Raw genomic sequence first — 20,429 nt, forward strand, 5'->3', positions numbered from 1 at the left:
TTTCTGAAAAGTCTGCATGCAGTGAAACCACTAACCATGACCTTAAATACTCAGCCTTATCTAAAGCTACGTGAGGTGAGGGTGTGAAAGCCTGGCCTTGCACTGCTAATGCTGGGATGTATGTCCATGATCAACCATGGGGGAGTCACTCTGAAATAAGATCCCACCTGCAGAGATAGAATGGCACAGGCAACCCCGCTCTCCATTGGTGGACCTCACAACTGTGGGTGTGCCAGGCTCAGTGGCAGGATATGTAAAGACTACAAGGCCAGCTGGCCACAATTCAAAAACAGGGCCAGCAACCCATGTTTTACTTTGAGATCCTAGAGCCAAAAGTCACCCAGTTATAGCCACAAGACCAACAGCCTGGCAGAGAGGCTGCCTTGCCTTTCCTCTGTCTTATTTCAGGGGTTCGTTTGGAGTCACAGCTGCACCCACCAGGAGAAAGTGGTGTGTGTTCTCAGTTCAGAGCCAGGTCCTGAGATGCCCACTGTAGGTGGGGGCATGAGGTGAGGTCTGGAGCAGAAGTTTCATAGAGAAGTCTCATTGGCTCAGTTCCTCCTACCAGTTCCTGGTGCACTTGCAAGAGGGGATGCAGCTGGGCCCAGGCTAAAAATGCAATGTGGCCACAACCCATCCCTGGATGTAGAAAGAGAACTGGGGAAGAACACACCAGAGCTGCCTAACTCAGCCTTCTCTACATCTATGGAAACCTGAGTTCCTGAAGGATAGGAAGGTGCACTCAAGTAGAAACAAGTTTTCTTTTCTCAATCTTGGAACTCCTGCCTTCTCTCAGACCTTTTGTCTCTGAGTTGAGCAACAGGTGTCCAAGTGATGAGTGTCACATTCCTATTGACTTTTCCCAAATGGTGGGCTGCTGTTGCCACATCTTGCTCCTTATGTCTTATTCAGGCAAGCTGGCCCAGAATTAGAAGCCCATTGCCTAGGGGTAGTGAATTCTAACTGTGTCAAAAGTCAAACTTCTGAAACCTCGGTGGTTTCAGAGAGCAATGGCTAATTTCATGCTCAGGCAAAGTCTCCTGTGAGTTGGGAGGCTTTCCTCTACCTTGTAGCTTTGCCATATGTTCCACTTGATCTCCAAGTTCTCCTTGACAGAGCACATGAAGGATGGAGAAGGAACACGGATCTGAACTCACTAGCCTGAAAGAGGCACATACTCCATTTGTACTCACAGTTCAAGCCAGATAGCCATGTGATTCCAACCTAAATGCAAAGAAAGCTGGGAAGTGTTAGAGGAACACATGGAATAATCACTGTGCACCAACTGTCTCTGGCACATTCATAATATTGGAACTATTTTGTGAAATTTCAAAATGAAAGAGCAGAGCAGTATAAAGAACCTTTGAGTGGCAGTGTAGGTGCAGTATTCCAGAGCCATTTCTGCCACTGGCTAGCTGGGGAAGCCCTCTGTTCCTCCATATTTCAGTGTCCTTGTCCATAGAAGATGAAGATGGGTTGCATGACCACTATTATTTCTGGGTCTAAAAGACCCAATTCTATGAGAAGTCTTGTGAAGACAGTAAATGGATGATCTCTCAGCATTTTTCCAAGGATTCCACACCTAGAAGCCCTAATGGAGAAACCAGTGGTGGCTTCTGCCCTTCTAGTGTCTGCCCCTCCTGGCATCATTTATGAGGGTGTCAGTTCTCAGGAGCCTGACCTTCCCTGGACTCATGTTCTTAGAAGCTCATTAGAGAACCATAGAGAACTGCAATTCCACGAAGATGGGCCACAGATCTCTACTCATATTATTAAAACATATGCAGGGATGGGATCCTCCTAATTTACTAGTCCAAACACCGTACATACTTCCCCTCTCAATGAAAAAAAAAAAAAAAAAACAGAGAATCTTCCATGGGCAAGACATTTTTAAGTAGTGTTTTAAATTCTAGGTGCTAACATGGGGTAGTACTAGCTGATCCTAGGGTACCTTCCATCTTTAACAATTATACCTCTCCTGAGAGTTATTAGAATGCATTGGGGAAGAGCATGGCCTGTGGAGTCAGATGCCCAAGTTCAAATTGCAGCTTTAGCACTATCATGGCTTGTGTTCTCCAGGAAGCGGACTCTGAGTCAAGGATTTCAGAGTGCCAGAGATTTATTAGGGAGTGTTCTTAATGGAACTACTATGGAAGGAGAAGGAAATAAGTAGGATTGAATTAAGGGAGAAGTTAAGCTGCAGTGCAATCTCAGTGAAGGCCTGAGTCAACCCTTTAGGATTCTGAAGCTGAGATGGGCCTTCAGAATTATCCTGCAGTGGACTGAGGGGGCTGAGCTTTTTTGTACTGCTCTGTCAATCAATCACTGAATATGGATTGCCCTGGGGAAGTGAGCATGGCCCTAGGTTTGATGGCTCTCTTCAGCGAAGTTCATTCCCAAAAAGGGCTAAGGGCTGTGTTCAGCCACACTCTCAGCAGCTGGAGGTGTAAGTCCTTCATCCCTGAAGAGAGATCTGAAGAGCACATCTCAGCATCTGTATAAGCATTTACTAGTTACATGAACTTGAGCAAGTTACTCAGCCTCTTTAGATTTTACAAATGAGAAAAATGAGGTACTACAGGAGTATCTACTTCATAGAGTGTGATAATTAAATGAGTTAACACATGTAAGACATTTATTAAGTACTTGCTATATTCTTGGCACTGTTTCAAGTGTTAGTTGTCACATGCCTCTTGTAAACCGCACAAGAACAGGAAATGTTCGCATTTGAGGATTAATTGGGCCTGTGGACTCCTATGGGAGACCAGAAAATGGGGCAGATCAAAAATCTCTCTGTAGCCCAGCCTATTGTTGATTCCTCAGAGGCCCAGGTTCTCAGCCCAAATGCCTACCATGAAGGACTTCAGATCAGTTCTACACATTCATTCCTAAGGTTACAACCATAAAAAGCTCCAGGAAGACAGCTGTAATCTTACCTAAAATGTCCTTTTTAATGCTTCTGAATGTGATCAACTTTGATCTGTCTCCAATATAATAGGGAAAATGTTCTGTCTCTTTTAAGGGAAAGCATTTAAGAGCCCCGTCTTTTGAACTTAGCCCCCAGATTCTCTGGATTCGTCAGGACACTGGAAGAATGTGTCAAATCTCCTGGAAGAATCCCCAGCTCCCATTCCTTCAGGGCTGGAAAAGACAGTGCTCAGGGAGGGATTTGTTCCAGGTGTGGACCTTGCTGGCAGAAACTATGCCAGCATCTGCACTTGATATGGGCCACTTGCTTGGGACTAAAATTATGATTCATGAAGAAAATCTAAGGCCAGAGAATATGGGGCCTGCAGGAAACAAAAGACAAAGGGTATGTTAGCATGAATTCTGTCTTCCTTGTTGAAGTGAGACTGATAACTGGAAAATTAATGGGAACTTTCCTTCTGAAGACTGGGAGGATATCTTCTGTGAACTAGTCTCTCCTCTTTAAAATGTGGATGGCAATGTCTGTCTCTAATGATTTGTTCTAAAGAAATGGGTTCCTGTCCTGGACTTGCCTTCTTACTGCCTGGACCTGAGACTATGTTGTCACTCTAAAAAGTCTCCCAGCTTTTCTCATCCAGGGCCTATTTTGCCATCAAGGCAAGTCAGACAGAAATTTATTCTATATGGTAACCTCCAATTAATTTCCTTTCTTCTAATCAGTAAACCTTGTTTTTCCCCTGCCCTTACCCAACCACTATTCCCACCCTCTCCTCCAGACCATTCTGCCCCCATCTCCTCCTTGTTTAGCTGCCAGCATTAGTTCCAACTCCCTGCACAATTCAGCAGAAGTAGAACAGTTGTTTTCAATTACATTCCAAAGCATAGGCAAGCGTTTCTGAAAGCGCCTTCCTAATTTTCAATTGACCGTGGCAATAGCAGCCTCAGAGAAGAAAACTCTTTCCAGGAAGAATGCAAACCTCACTTACTTGGAAAGCAATTTGAGGCTTCTTTTTCCTTTGAAAAAAAATTATTGGGGGCTTTCCTGTGCTTGTAAGGAGGGGCTTACTTAGCCAAGCACTCCATCTAGAAGCAAGTCCATCAGAGGTCAGGATGGGGCCATAAGATAGACTTCTAGCCTCCAGAGCTGGGAGGAAACCCAAGAAAAGCAGGAGCAAAGGCCCAGGTCTTTCATTCCTGGACTGTGAAAAATGTAGGCCAGAGTGGGGCCCTCACAGTTTGCAAAGCTAAGATGCTCTTTCATCTGCAACATGAGAAGAAACTTGGAGCGGCCAGCCTAGAGTGACAGGAGAAGATGAGAAGGCAGGGCGATGAGGCGGAAAGAGCATGGTGATACAAGTCAGAAAAGTGGGGTTCTAGGCCAGGCTCGGCCACAAACCATCTGCCTGTTGTGTGCTTGGTCCCTTCCTTGTGTTTCTCCAGATCCATTTGCCACCCTCTCCACCCTACTGTCTGTCCGGGGAGGCTGCTCTCTACAGACTCAGTCAAGAGTGACTTGGCCCTTGGCTTTCTGTTAAGTTTAGTCGATGGCAGCTGCTGGCAGGGGATCAGAAGAAGAGGAGAGAGTAGGATGGAGTATTTGTTCCCAGGTCTCTCCCTTCCACTCCCTAAGGTTGGCTGCTTCTCATAGCCACACAGCCACTCTGTCCACCTCCAGGAACCACTCCTTCCCTTGCCCCTTCTGCATAAGAAGTAGCCATGGCTCCTTGTGGTTGCAAGCTCTGGGGGTACTGAGCCATACTTATTTTTCCTGAACCCTGCCCACATCTCTATAGAGTCCTTATTAAGTACTTCTCAGTGACCCAGTTTGGGGGTTCCTTCTGGGACCCTAAAGTATATATTACCAAATTCATCTTCATGATGTTTTTAGAGGTAGAAACTCTGAATCTCCCAGTGCCCCTCAATATAGTCTCACAGAGGAGAATGATATATAAAAGCAGTGACGTTCTGTTCTTTAACTTGAAAACTGAGGTCAAGAGAAGTAAATCATTTATCTGGTCTACCTTCCTTAAACCATATTCTGAAGGGGATCTTGTCCCTAAGATTTCTCTCTGAATTTTTACTAACAAATGCCCTTTTCTTGTGCTAGATTGAGAACTGAATAGATACATAGATACATGAATACATACATAAATGGAGGAGAAAGGACAAATATTCCTTTACAGAAGAATTCCAAATAGTATATGGTATATGAACATATGTCCTCTCCAGCAGATGGAACTTAACTTCCCTTTCTCTAAGTATGATCTGGACTTAAGTGACTCCCTTCTAACAAATAGAGTGTGGAAAGGGAAAAATGGTCTCTTCAGAGTGGAGAAACCTGGCAGACATCACTTTAACCAGCTGATCTAAGTTAATATTGCCACTGATGAGTAATGTGGATACCATGTACCCCTTGATATTTAATACTTAAAGGAAAGAGGCACTTCACCACTGTGGTGTTTTCCCCCAGAATCTATAACTCAGTTGAATCATGAGAAAACATCAAAGTCTAACTTGAGGAACATCCTGCAAAATAACTGACTAGTTCTCTTAGAAAACAAGGAAAGACTATAGGAAACTGTCACATATGAAAAGAGACCCAGGAGATATGACAACCAAGAGAAAAGTAGTATCCTGATTTGGATCCTGGAAAAGAAAGGTGACCTTAATGGAAAAGTCAGTGAAACCTAAGTGAAGTATGTAATTTAGATAGTAGAGTCATGCCAATAGTAGTTTCTTGGTTTTGGCAAACGTACCATGGTTCTATAAGATGTTAACATTAGGGGAAGCTGGGTAAGAGTATATGAGGACTCTCTCCACTATCCCTGTAGCTTTTCTGTAAATCTATAATTACTTCAGAAAAAAAAGAAGATGACTGAGGAGCTCATTGAATCTCCAAGAGCATCGGAGAACCAAGTGTGGTGGCTACAGAGCCAGGAACTGTTGCCAAGCCCACGCAGCAGAACTCCACGTCGCCCACTGGGCACAGACGCTGCAGGCTCCACACCCACACCACAACACCAGGCCCCCTTCTCTGTCATTCCTGCCTCTAGGAACTGGGTGTTGCTTCTGCTACCACCATTTGGTACCAGAATGGAGTCTAGACAGTCCCTGCTTCCTCCCATTGCTGGATATCCTTGTACATCCACTGCACAGAGCCTGGAACTTGAGTCCCTGACATTTCAGCTTCTATCCCTGGAGGGGAGCTCTGCTTCTTGAAATGTGAGATTTCCCAGATGTAGGAAGGTGGTTTCAATGCTCAGTGGCCAGAAAGAAGGACATATATCCATTATGGTGATTGAGATCATCTAACTGGAGTGGTCAGACAAAGCCCCTTGTAGGAAGTAGAATATAGATAAGGCATTATTGTAGTGAAATCAAATTTGGAATAAAACTTAACAGCATCTGGCAATCAACCCTGTAGCTGAAGTGGAAATGTATCATTCTTATGCAAACGTTATATCGATCAAGCAGTACATAGAGTGTCAGCAGAAAACAACTTCATTTTTGTCTTCCATTGTCCCTTTCAACCAGCTCTGTAGTGTCATTTGTCTGCTGAGTTTTCTGTCAGGGTAAGGGAAGTCCTCAAGAATTTTCTGGTAACTCTTGAATAATATGCAAAGTTATAGGGTCACTTCAAGTCATAAATCAAACTTTCAGATTAGCATTAAAATGTCTAGCCTTAAGTAATAGTCAAAATTTCAAATCTGCTTTTAAGTTGAATCTTCTCCCCTTCTTATGGTTTGGGTCTGAAGTCAAGGAGGAAAAGTGTCTCTTCTCTCCTATCTGTCCCTTCTCTGGCTACTCACAGTTTCAAACCCTCCAGAGTTAAAGCACAGTAAGGGTGAGTAGGTCAGGAGAGCAGAAAAGTTTCTACTTACCTGATACTGTCATACAGTTTAGAATTTATGATTTTGTTTTTTACATGTTTAATGTTGACTTTTCTCACAAGCTCTCACAATTTCACATGGTTCTTCCGAGATTTTGGAGATTTCTCATCTGAAATTATTTGGCAGAGCAAATGTAACTCTTTTCTGAATGGTCACTTCCTTTTTACCTCACCCCCTAGAAATCCAGTTTCTCTCCACTCAGGTCTTAGGTCTCTATGCCTCTCTAGCCCACAGACTCGAACAAGATGACCCCATACCAGGTTGCTGTCTGGATCCACATCTGGTCCACAAGAAACAATCATGTGCCAATCTTCCTTTACTTACCATGGGGTTACATCCTGATAAACCCATAATAAGTTGAAAATATTGTATGTCAAAAATGCTTTAATACACCTAACCTACAAAACATCATAGCTTAGCATAGCCTACTTTACCATGATCAGAACACTAACATTAGCCTGCAGTTGGACAAAATCATCGAACACAAAGCCTATTTTATAATAAAGTGTTAAATATTTCATGTAATTTATTGAATACTGTATTTAAAGTGAAAAATAGAATGGTTGTATGGGTGCAGGATGGTCATATGTGTATTGGTTGTTTACCCTGATGATTGCATGACTGACTAGGAGCTGCACTCGCTGCCACTACCCAGCATCTGGAGAGAGTATCTGCTGTATTATTGCTGACTTGGGAAAACATCAAAATTCAAAATTAGAAGTATGGTTTCTACTGAATGAATATTGCTTTTGCACCACTATAAAGTCTAAAAATCGTAAGTTAAACTATCATAAGTCAGGGAATTTCTGTATTACCCAATGGCCTCACAGTTCTGGAAAGATAACCTCCTATCATGGCCACCACTCCAGTGAACCACAATCAAAGCAACTAGTAGGTCTCTCTCTCATTTTTTACCTCAGATACAGAAGACATATCTTAAGCTCTCTGTGTAGACCCCTTGAATCTCCTTTCCCTAAGCTTAAGTTAAAAGTTCAGACCCTCCTAGACCTTCTCTTGAGGGTAGAGGTGGGGTAGGACTCATGGCAAAAGAACAGCTTTCTTTCAAATTTTTCTTCACTCATTTCTAATTCCTGACTGTTTTCCACTCAAAATGTCAAGAAGGAGTTTAAGAGTCATCTAGCCTGTTTTCTATCACTTCTTTAGAAAAAGATTTTTATCATGGTGAAGCCCTTTACTTTAAACTGTGATATCTGTTGTCTTGGTGTTTTAACTGAATGTTCCATTGTAACATTCTATGATCTTGGATATCCATCCTCAAAGCAAACAAAGTTTGCATTATGCCTCCTGGCTCTTCTAGCTTGCTAGAACAACCTCACCTTTAACAATCATCTGGGGTGAGCTAGGGAAGGGGCAGAAACAGACACAGCCACCTAGTGTAGAACAATTTAAGATCAACTTCTCCAGTATAGTTCTGGTGTATACTCCTGTCCCAGAAGTTTACTCAAATATCAGTTATCTTTCCAAATATGATCTGCACACTAAACCAAAACAAAATATTTCAGCTTCTTCCTCACAGACTCAAACATTTAAAATGCCCAAGTACATTCTATTTTTATTCCACAATAAAACAAACCTTCCTAGGTAAAAACTGTTTGATGTCCACTCAATATATATTCTTCTGTTTGAGTGCATGCCCATGAAATGAGAGACTTATAGCAAGAGTGCAAGAAGAATGCAAAAACCCTCAAAAATACTCACAAAACAAATCCAGCAAGGTATATAATGGATTATACACCATGACCAAGTGGGATTGGTTGGTTAAATATCTAAAAATTAATTAGTGTAATACACGATATCAGTAGAATAAAAAACAAAAACCACATGATCATCTCAGTAAATACAAGAAAAATATCTGACAAAACTCAACATCCCTTCATGATAAAAGCATTCAGCATACTAGGAACAGAAAGGGACTTCATCAGCCTGATAAAGGGCATCTACAAAAAACCGATAGCTAGCAATATACTTAATGGCAAGAGAGTGAACTTTCTCCATAAGATCAAGAACAAGACAAGGCGGTACACTCTCACCACTCCTACTCAGCACTATACTGGAAGTTCTAGTAGGGTAATTAGGCAAGAAAATACAATTAAAGGAACCTAGATTGGAAAGGCAAAACAATCTGCATTTGCAAGTGAAATAATCTTGTATGTAGAAAATCCCAAGGAATCATTAAGAAACATTTAAAATGAAAAGATTTCAACAAAGTTGCAGGTTTCAAAATCAATATACAAAAATCAGTAGTATTTCTGTACACTAGCAATAAACAAAAATTAAAGTTAAGAAAACGATTTCATTTAAATAGCTTCAAAAAGAATAAAATACTCAGGAACAAATTTAACCAAGGAAGTACAAGATTTGTACACTGAAAACAACAAAACATTGCTGGGAAAAATTAAAGAAAACCTAAATAAATGGAAAGACATCTTATGTTCATGGATCAGAAGACTTAATATTATTAAGTTGTAATAGTCCCCAAATTTATCTACAGATAAATTCAATGAAATCTCTATCTTTGCCACTTTCTTTGCAGAAATTGACAAGCTGATTTTAAAGTTCATATGGAAATTAAAGGAGCCTAAATTAGGCAAAACAATCTTGAAAAAGAAAAATGACATTGAAGAACTCACTTCCCAATTTCAAAACTTACTATAAAGCTATAGTAATCAAGAAAGAGTGGAACTGGACAGATACAAAGATCAATAGAGTAGAATTGAGAGTACAGAAATAATCACTTTATGGTCAGCTCAATTTTGACAGGAGAGTAAAGACAATTAAATGGGGAGATGGTAGTCTTTTCAATGAATAGTGCTAGGACAAGTATACATCCACGTGCAGTAGAATGAAGTTGGACCTCTACTTCATACCATACATACCATATATAAAAATGAACTCAAAATAAGTCAAAGATATAATTTTGTCAAAGGCCTAAAACTATAAAATTCATAAGGAAGCACAGGCATAAATCTTCATGACTGAATTAGGAAATTTTTCTCAGATACTGCACCAAAAGTACAAGCAACAAAATAAAAAGTAGATAAATTAGACATCATAAAAATTAAAGCCTTTTGTGTTTCATAGGATAACATCAAGAAAGTGAAAAAACAATCTACAAAATGGGAGAAAACTTTTGTACATCACATATCTGATAAGAATTACTATCCATAACATATAAATATCTCTTATAACTCAAGAATAAAAAGACTGTAATAATTCTACATAATAAAACTGGAAAAAAAAAAGACAACCCAATTAACAAAGGATCCGAATAAACATTTCTCTAAAGAAGATATACAAATGGCTAGTGAGTAAATGAAAAGATGTTCAACATTATTAGTAATCAGGGAGATGCAAATCAAAACCACAGTATGATACCACTGCACACCACTAGGATGGCTAAAATCAAAAAGACATATAATAAGTATTGGTGAGAATGTAGAAAAATTGGAACTCTCATACACTGCTAGTGGGAATGTAAAATGTGGCAGCCACTTTGGAAAACAGTCTGGCAGTTTCTCAGAAGGTTAAACATAAAATTACCATATTACCCAGCAATTCCACTTCTAGGTATATATCTAAGAGAAATGAAAACGTATCTACGTAAAAGCAGGTTTATGAATATTCATACAAGCTTTTTTCACAATAGTCAACAAAAAGTGAAAACAACCCAGATGTCCATTAACTGATGCATTGATAAATTAAATGTGATATATCCATACAATGAAACACTATACAGCCATGAGAAGGAACTGATACATGCTACAACATGATGAACCTTGAAAACACTATGCTAAGTGAAAGAAGCCAGTCTCAAAGGACCAAATATTATTGTATGATTCTGTCTATATGAAATGTCCAGAATAGGCAAATTCACAAAGACAGAAAGTAAATTAGTAGTTGCTTAGGACTGGGAGATTTGGGGGTAAATGGAGAGTGACTGCTAATGGGTACAGGGATTCTTTTTGCAGTGATGAAAATATTCTAATATTGATTATAGTGATGGCTGCACAGCTCTGTGAATATACTAAGAACTATTGAATTGTATACTTGGAGGGAATTGTGTAGTATGTAAATAATATCTCAATAAAGCTGTACTTTTTTAAAAAAAAGTGCTGATGCAGGCTTTGGTGAGCAGTGCTGAAACGAAATGAGAAGAGACTTTTAAAAATATTACAAAATGCAGTAAATCTCGGTCTTGCTAACAGTTGTGGTAAATGAGTTATTGTTCCTAGGACTCAACACAACCAGCAGAGAAACTGTAATTAAGAGTGAGGAGATTTTCAGCTAGAAGGCAATTTGGGAAAAGCCTAACTTCTTAGCATAATGCCAAAATGGAGCCCATCAGCACAAGGCCTCCTGGATCCCATCTGTAGACAGCCAGCCATGTCTCAGCAGACCTGGGCCGCTGCAGATAAAGGGTCCTGCAGGGTGCAGACCCTGGAGGCAAGTAACCCAAGGCATAACTGTGTGCCTCAGGGTCGTGCAAGAGTCAAGAGCCCCAGGGTCCATAGTCCACAGTCCTAGGGCACATAATATGAGAAGAATGCGAACTATTGTCTTGGCCTGGGTTTCCTCCAAAGCTCAGGCTCCTCTATGAGAGAGACAGGAATAATAAACAGGACCGGAAGTGTCCACACACCAATATACTTGTGCTCAATCTTCAGGACATTCTGAGAAGATTCGCAGAATGCATTTCAGAACAGTCACCCATGGGATGAAAGGAGGAAGTATCTATCAGCTCCACTTCACCACTGGCTAAGGGCTGTTCTGTGGGGAGTAAACTCTCCCTACTTATGGGTTGTGCAAACACAAGTTCCCACGGGCATACTGTGGAGACAGAGCGACCCAAGGTAGAACGCACAAAGCATACCACACACTCATTTTATAGCTGTAAACACATCTGGGGCCGGTAGCCACAGCTGTGGTGAGAGGAGGAAGCCCAGTTAAGAGAATTTGAAACAATGCTTAAGAGCTGTCTGATGCAACCAACAGGTAAGTTCTGTGAGGTCTCAGAATCAACTACTGAATTTTTAGGGTCTAGTGAAACATGCAAATGTGGGGTCCTTGTTCAAAAATTATTAGAATTTCCAGATGGTGACAGCAGGGCATTAAGCTCAAGGTCCTTCTGAAAGTGGACACTGTGTGACTGCACTGGTTGCACATGACCTGGCCTTGTCTAGACTCTTAAGTAGCAAATTGCCCCTCACCCGTATTCCTCTCCTCACACACAAACACCCCCCACCCCCAGGTACTCCTGACCACATCTCCACAAGAAACACTGACATTGAGGAGCTGAGTTCCCTCTTCCCTGCCTTTCCCTCAGCTCTGACCATACACCCATAAGCATGGCCTTCACATGGGGGTTCATGACCTTGTTGGCTTGTGATAAGCTTTTCCCAGGCCAAGGTCAAGTCTGGGCAAAGGAGAAAATTTTTCATAAAGCTGCTTACTTTTTTTCCATAAAATTCTTTATTATAAGATTCTTTTCTGACTTAAAAAATGAAATTACGGCAATGGTAAGCAGCACTTTTTATTTTGCTAAAGGATATTAATTTTTTTTAAAGTGTCAGTCCTTTGCCAATCCTGGACTTAAGTAAGAAGATTACTAGCTCATGAATGCCTGAGAATACTGGGTTGGCAGGAAGAAGAGGAGGTAAGTGTTCAAAGTCAAGAGGCTGGTTGATGTAGGGATTTGATTCAGCTTGGATAGGAAGGAAACAGTGCAGGGTGTTTTATCAGCACTGCCTACAAGATAGAGAACCATCAATACTCCAAGCTTGAGCTGCCCCTTGTGAGTGTTCCTGGTGTACTCTCTCCTTCATCCTTCATCCTTCTTCCTTCATCCACTTTCTTGCCAGGCTCTGCCTAAGGAGGAAGAGGAAAGCCCTGTCTGCATTTGGGAAGCTCCTCTCCTTAAAAACACCTCATTCAACCCTAAATCACTTCCTGAAATTCTACTGCCAGTAATGCACTGCTTTGGGTAGAATATGAGCCTCTGGTTTACTCAAGTGACTCAATGTGTTAATCCTTTTAAAAGGCATTAAAACCCTAGGTAAGAAAATTCCTCTGTAGCAGTTAGTACAGTGCCTGATGCATTAAAAATATTGTACAAATATGATTATGATATTAAAGTCAGGTGATTATATCACTAAACCCTAATAAAACCCAAAGAGATAGGTGCTAATATTATCCCCGTTTGGCTAAGGAAGCTAAAGTTCAGAGAGACTGAATAAGTTACTCAAAGTCACACTGCTTGGAAGTGGAGAGCCAGGATCCAAAACAGACCCAGTCTGTTGTTCAACCCCTCTGCCATGCCACCAGGCCTGGTGAGAATATGAGTGGGGCACACTGAGGGGCAATGACCCAGGGGCAGGCTGAGACATGTGGAGGTTGGTGGACTGTGAGCTCCCTAATTCTGGCTGCACAACTGGGTGGGCAGCACTTACATAAGAGCACTTTGAGTGAAAACACGAAGCCATTTTCTAACCTCTGTTTCCCTTTGTCCTTCTTTTTCTGTACCCTCCTTTCTCCTGGCATTCCTTGAATGATTCTGGAAGAGCCAATAGAGGAAACAGACCAAAAATTTCCTTTCAGGACAAAGTCATGCATCTTCAATATCTAGAAGCAGTATCTGGTATCTAGTGTCTCACATGCAGTAGGTGCCTAAAAACTATTTGCAGGTCACTATGAAAAGGCAGCCCCTTTCAGGTCCCCATGAAATAGCCAGTGGCGTTCTTGAGCAGCCTGGCCAAGTCTCCATCATTCAGTATGCCACACAGTGGGCTCCGCGCTCACATTTATTCCCACATCTCTCCCTACACAGGGCCAAACTGAACCTCATCATCAATTACAATGCCGCTGAAAGAGCCAAGAGGTGTGTAGTATAGCCCCATCCCCTAATTCAGGGAATGTCATCTGATATGTGCCACCTCCCATTACCTACTGTTCACTCTCCAAATGTGCCTACTTCAGCCTCAGAAATCTGAAGAATAGATTCTGTGTCACTCCACTTTACCTAATTAAATGCACAACTCTAAGGAAGTACAACCAAATGTTTGAGCAGAATCTCTGAAAGGTTAGAATCGGCCACAGCCTCCAGATACGGAAAGAAATTGGACTCTCCACTCCCAGCTCACCCCAAAGTATACCTTCTCTTAAGCAAAATTAGCCACTCCTCTGATATTAACCCTTAATATCCACTTATTAAATCACCAGTCATTTGTTAAGAGGCAGTGAATTCATTATGACAGAGTTGAGACTATGCAGTTATAGCTCTGCATATGGAAAAAACCATTTCAGACTGATTTTCAGTTTCCAAAACTTCGATTTTCAGCACTAAACAAGGCTTTGCCAAAATGTTTTATTTCATGTTTCATTTGAGCCAGCACCAAATGGTAGGCATTGTTTCCTTCTAATTGAACCCATCTGTAAGTTGGTAGACTATTCCAGATCCTCTGGAAGAAACCTTTCCAAGCTCTATATGAATTACTTGATTAATGACCGAGTCTTGACATCTGGATCTCACACTGACATTCTTGCTCTAGCAGGCACACTCACAAACAACATGAATTATCATTTTAAAGTATTGGTATGTGTCTCATTCCAATATGAACACCAAATTTTTTTTTGTCTAGAGTAGCAGAGTTAACAGGAAAAAGAGGAGTGAAAGCAGACTTTTTTTCTGTTTGGCTAGGCTGGTAATCCTAGCTCCAGAGATTTTATGGCTGAAGTAAGGAAGAGGCCAACATGATCACAGAGCCAAGTATGTCTGGCTCTTCCACAAAGAACAGGCATTCTCCTTTCCTAGCTGAGGGAGAGCAAAACCCACTTGCTGCATGCAGAGATGCTCCTCAGCCTTCTCTTTCTGTGCATGAGCTCACACAGCTTATTCTGCTTCTTCTGAGTGCCCAGCTGCTTAGAACAGGCCCAAGAACACTTCTGAGTTGTACAGTGATCAAGCCAACCTTGGGTTAAGACTCTCATTCCTCCTCCTTTCTAAGGGGATCAAATACAAAAAACAGTTGAGAGGGACTATGTAAAATTCAGAATCCAGAAATGCAGGAGAGAATTGCTTTCAGAAGAAGAGTAGAGATGTCTTCATTGGCAACAGTTGTCCATGGCCAGGGATGGTGGCAAGTTGTCTGTAGCATTGGAGCCAGGGATCTAAGACAAGGGTAGTTGTCTCTAGGCCCACATATGCTGTGCTTCCATTTATTCTGTAGACTGTGAAATCTGTTTCCATAAAGAGCAGTTAAATTTTGGTTGGGAGAGAAAAGCAACCTAGAAGAGCAGAAAAGGGAGAGGGTGAGAAAAAAAGCCTTCTCCATATGGAACACATCAGAGGCATCAGATTTTTGGGGACACTTTGACCTCATCTTTACCTTTGTAAATATCCTACCCCATATTTTCTTTTTTTCCTGATGTGTTCCACCTGTTAACACAAGGCAAAATTTTTTCCTTAGACACGGAATATAGAGAAATGAGTCTGCTCAAGTTTTGTTTGGTTTTTAATACAATCTCTTTAAAAAATGTTCATGTTTACCATTAGCTAATCACAGTTTCAAACAGACTTTGGAATTTTCACCCTTCCATTCTATTTTTAGGATAACAGTTTTTGCCTAGACTTGGTAATGGGCTTATTAATCCTTCAATGGGTATGAAGGGAAACTTAACTATGACTTTAACCAGGGTTTCTCAACCTTGGCATTATTGACATTTTGGGCCAGATAATTCTTTGTTGTGGGAGCTGTCCTGTGTGTGCATTGTTGGATATTTAGCAGGGTCCTTGGTCTGTACTCACTAGATGCCATCTAGTGAGTCTCCTTACATTGTCTCCTTACATTGTCAAATGCCCCCTAGGGGGAAATTCCTCTCCCCACCTTAGAAACACTGGTCGCTGGCTTCAAGAAAATCATTAAAATATGAAAAGGAGATATTATAGGAGACACCAATTTGAAAGATCAAAAGCTTTGTTTCCCAAGTATTTCAATACTTAGAGTATTTTAGTTGATTTTTTAATGTATATTTTTTCCCTTTTCTTTCTTTTTTTTTTTTTTTTTTAATGGAAGCACTGGGGATTGGACCCAGGACCTCATGCTTGCTAAGCATCATGCACTCTACCACTGAGCTATACTCTCCCCACTACCTTAGTAGATTCTACTCATTGTCTAATTGCCATTTCCCGGCCTTCCCTAATTACATGGTGGGCTGATTCATTGATCTCTGACCTGGCAGAATCCTCTCCCAGCCCCAGAAGAGAGGTCAGTCATGAGAATTCCATTTCCCTTTGCCGATTTCTGGTCAAGGGGTGGGAATCATGTTGCTCAGTTCTAGACAAATGAGACATTAAAAGGGGAAAAATGGGAAAGCTTTAAGATTTTTTAAAAATATTAATAATAATAAATAAGGTCCTCTCTAAGAAAAAGTCTTTTTGCCGCCTCTCCTTTTCTCCCCACTAGGATTTTTGCCTTTGAATGTGACAATACTGCTTGGAGCTTCAGCAGCCATCTCACCATCACAAGGGACAAAAGGGATGAAATGCCAGTAGCCTGGGGAAGGTAGAGCAGAAAGAACAAAAAAGCATCAGTGCTCATGATGTCTTTGAACTCCTGAACCAGCCTTGGAATGTCCACCTCAGGCTGCTTGTTAGTTGAAACAATTCAACACTTTTATTGCTTAGCTAAACCAATGGTTGGCAGACTATGGTCTGTGGGTCAAAACTAGGAACTAAGAATTGTTTTTACATTTTTAAAAGGTTGTTAAAAAAAATAAAACAACCATACATGGCCCACAAAGCCTAAAACATTTACTATATGTCTCTGCACAGAAAAGGTCTGCCAATCCCCAACCTTAGCCCCACTTGTCACAGATGTCTTGTGATTTGCTACCCAAAGCATTCCTAACTAATACAAGTACTGATATCTCCACTTTACAGTTATGGAAACTGAAGCTGAGTTGGCCTATGGTAGGCTCTACTAGGCAAGTCAAATACAAATTTGTCATTATTTCACTTCGTTGTAAAGTTAAGCCAAATTGAGGCATCACAAAAGCATTTAACAAACTTTCCTATTCCTTAGGGCTTCAAATAATACTATAGGCTTGTACTATACTATAGGCTTGATATTACAAATCAGAATAGACAAAGCCTCTTGATGAAATGCAATGTGTTCAGTGAATACCTTCAAAGGGGGCCAGACTGTCTCACTATCTGGGGTACCAACGCATTTCCTCCTTTAGGAAGTCAAACCCAGAGACTCCAAGGAGGAAAAGACTAGAAACAAACTCACTGATTTGATAAATTACCTCTTCTACTTGCTGAAACAGTTCCTTCACTTCCTTACTGACTCACTCAGAGAGAATGAATCATCAGTGAAAAATGTGCAGAGCTTTCCTCCATTAACTCAGCTCCCATGTTAATCCCCAGTCAGGCCAGCATGCTCTGTCGCACCTTGGTAAAGGGGTTAAATATTGACAAAAATCTCATGTATGGTCAGAGCAGCAGGTCCAGAAGAGGGCACACAAAGCTCATTGTGGAAAGCCCATAAGATGAGTGTTGTATAAAAGTTACAATAAACACCTGCTAACATCTAACCACGGGGCTACAATTGAGCACCAAGGGACTAGAAGGGCTGGGCTTTTCTCAATTGACCTAAGTAGCATTTCTTTGCCTTTGTATCCCAGTGCCTATCCCAATACCTGGCACATAGTAGTTGGTCAGTAAGGAACAAGCACCCTCAGTCTACACCCAGTACTGGTTGTGCTTCAGTGCTGGATTGGTTTGTCGGCAAAGCTTGACCATGTTGGGATCCAGATTCACCCATGTCTCCCCAGGAGCACATTTTTCCATGGGCTCAGTGACTGGAGATTTTTCCATGTGCTCACATTGTAGGGCTCTGAAAAGACTTCCTGGAGGACGACTGGAGCTTTGTAGAAGGGGTGTCACTGTGACAGTAGGAACAGTTATGCTCTTTTCTCTCCTAGGACCTGGGGTTGTGGGTTCTACGTTGGTCTGGGGCTTGATAAGAGGTTTTGCCTTTTCCACCTTCCAGCCTAGTAGCCAGACACACAAGGCCACTGCAGTTACTATCAGCAGGAAGAACACCACAGCCAAAGGTACGATGACCATCAGAGGGTGACTGCTCTCCCTGGGCTGGGTGGGTGCCCCAGGACTGGCTTTGGGGGCATCTGGTGGCCAAATGACTCTGGTGGGAGAGGCCTTGCCATCCAGAGTGGGCTCTTCACCACTGAGTCGTTCCCAGGGATCTGCTTCCTGCCATCTGGTCTGGGTCAGCTTCCCCAGAGTTCCTGTCTGTGTGGTGGGTCCTGAGGAAGCCACAAGCTTTTCCTGAGAGAGATCTGAAGTCATAAGGTTATCTGCGGTGACCAATAAAGAAACATCAGGGGTAAAAGTTTGCAAAATAAAGGGGTCAAGTGGCACTATGGTGAAGGGGAGATAACCTTTCGCTGGCTGTACATGGTCTGCACTGAGCAAGAAAGTGAAGGAGTCATTCAGTGCACTGATGCCCGTTAGGTTGGCGTGTGACTTGAGCATCAGCAGCCCTTGGTCAATGTCCCTCTGGGTGAACAGAATAGCGTCTTCCATCACAGTGCCTTGGCCCACTCTTCGTACAAGTCTTCCATGGACTGGAGGTTCTGTCACTTCAAATTTAGGATCACTGTTAGTTCTGTTCGCAAGCTCAGTAGCATCAAGGTCTTTTCTTTTCAGCTGATGAGCCACGTGGTTGGCAATTGTCAGGTTTGACATAACCCGCAGTAAAGGCTGCACTCTGATGCTCAGTGTTTGTCCTGTCAGGTTGCCTTCTGATGTAAACAGTGAGAACTGTAGCTGGTCCTCTGAGGCGGTGAGGTTTGTCATGTGGTAAGAGAGCCTTCCTGAATCCAGATCCTCCTGTCCAAAGCTGATAACTGCCTGGTTTTCAATGAGCAGATGCCCATGTTGGAGGGGCCGTGTTATCTTGTAGGTGATTTGGGGGCTTCTCCCATTGGTCATTGCTGATAGGTGAGCACTGGTGATGGGGATGGTTGTCTGGCCTTGTGGGAGAAGTAGGTCAGTGAGGTTCACAAGGGTGATGGAGACGGGGATGACCTCCAGGTGGAAGAGCTTGTAGAGTGGGCGGTGTTGGCCATCACTCACACTAAAGTAAAACACTCCCGAGGATGGGCTTCCATCTTGTATGAACCACACCTGAGAGTTATCAATGTCAGCTTGTGTGAAATGGTGAACAGTTGTGTCTAGATGGTGAGCCATTGCCAAAAAGCCATTATTAGGATTACGGATGATCATATACCTGATCTCCTCTGGAGGACTGTCTAGATCTTCCACTTTAAGGTTTTTGGGTCCTAAAACCAACCTATCGCCCTGCAGAACTTTCAACCGAAGCCCTTTTGTCTTTAATTCTGGGGCCTGGTCATTTACAGGAGTGACGGTGATGTTAAACATTTCTTCAAGAAAGTCAGCCTCTGGCTTAGTGGAGGACTTGCTCTTTGGGTTGGGCCAAACAGCAAAGGTAAAATTATCAGCCAGTGATTCAGAGTCATCATGAAGGTATGTGAGTCCAAATTTATTAATTATATACTGGGAGAAATTGGGTTTTCTTTTGGTAATATTTCTCTCTCCAACCATAATAGTTCCATGGTGAGGAAGAGATGTAACTTGGAACAAAATTTCATATGAAAAGCGCTGAGATTTGGGCAATTTAAATAAGAGGTTGGAAGCATCTAACTTAGATCGGTCAATGAGAACTTTGTTTCCCTCCTTGACAACTGCTCCTGTTAAAACAAATATAAAGAACAAAGTGGCATTTCATTAGAACTTTCAAATGACAACTGTACGACTTTTTTCTCCTTCAAATTCGCCTGTCCTAGTGGATTATTCAAAACACTTTGGTTGCTTAAGTACCTGAATTATCATTGCCATCCAAGGCATATAAAAAAATAAATTTTAAATACATACATCCATGCTATCTTTTTTAATTTTTATTTTATTTATTTTTACTTTGGGTGGTGTAATTAGGTTTGTTTGTTTGTTTATTTATTTATTTATTTATTTATTTATTTATTTATTTATTTATTTATTTATTATTTTTGGTGGAGTTACCATGGATTGAACCCAAGACCTTGTGTATGCTAAGTATGCACTCTACCATAAAGCTATAGCCTCCCCCTACACACACCCACACTGTTAAGTCAACATTTTAGGCAAGGGACTTTTAAAACCTTGAGATTCACTTATAAAATGTTAATCTCCTAACTTACCTACTACTGGACTTTCTCTTGCCATGGAAGCAGGTGCAGCTTTCAATACCCTTTTTTCTTTCAAGAATTTACCCAATTTGTCATTTTCATTTTCTGTCAACAGTTTTCAGTCATGGGCATAGTGAAGTCCCCATTTGGAAGTACAAATAAGAATTCTCTAAAGCTAATGTGCCATCCTTCTCCCACTATAACTATTAAGGCTTATGAGAGGAAAGGGCAGAGGCCCAAAGAAAGAGCACACATAAAGAAATAACAAATTTTTATAGCCATTTAAGTTTCATTTCAAAGGTTGATACCATAGCACTGACAATTAAA

At 41.5% G+C, this 20,429-nt stretch overlaps 2 protein-coding genes across 8 annotated transcripts in view; one reads left to right on the top strand and one right to left on the bottom strand.

Annotated features, from left to right (window-relative positions):
* Positions 1–20,429, top strand: part of SNX18 (sorting nexin 18) — a 233,651-nt gene that overhangs the window by 203,292 nt on the left and 9,930 nt on the right. The window lies entirely within an intron of this gene.
* LOC102507081 (chondroitin sulfate proteoglycan 4) overlaps positions 14,186–20,429 on the bottom strand; it is a 64,183-nt gene continuing 57,939 nt past the window's right edge. For 2 of the 7 annotated variants that reach the window (XR_004316761.1, XR_004316752.1), the window contains exons 10-11: positions 15,221–19,628; positions 14,186–15,119 (exon numbers count right to left, since the gene is read on the bottom strand). Coding sequence is in view for 1 of the 7 variants with exons in the window: in XM_032472109.1 (XP_032328000.1) it covers positions 17,578–19,628 (2,051 nt within the window). In the remaining 6 variants the exon portion in view is untranslated. The remainder of the gene's footprint in view (positions 15,120–15,220; positions 19,629–20,429) is intronic. The other 5 variants (XR_004316756.1, XR_004316760.1, XR_004316755.1 and 2 more) reach the window with 5 other exon arrangements.

This window comes from Camelus ferus, chromosome 3 (assembly GCF_009834535.1).
Source record: "Camelus ferus isolate YT-003-E chromosome 3, BCGSAC_Cfer_1.0, whole genome shotgun sequence".
NCBI classification, from domain to species: domain Eukaryota; kingdom Metazoa; phylum Chordata; class Mammalia; order Artiodactyla; family Camelidae; genus Camelus; species Camelus ferus.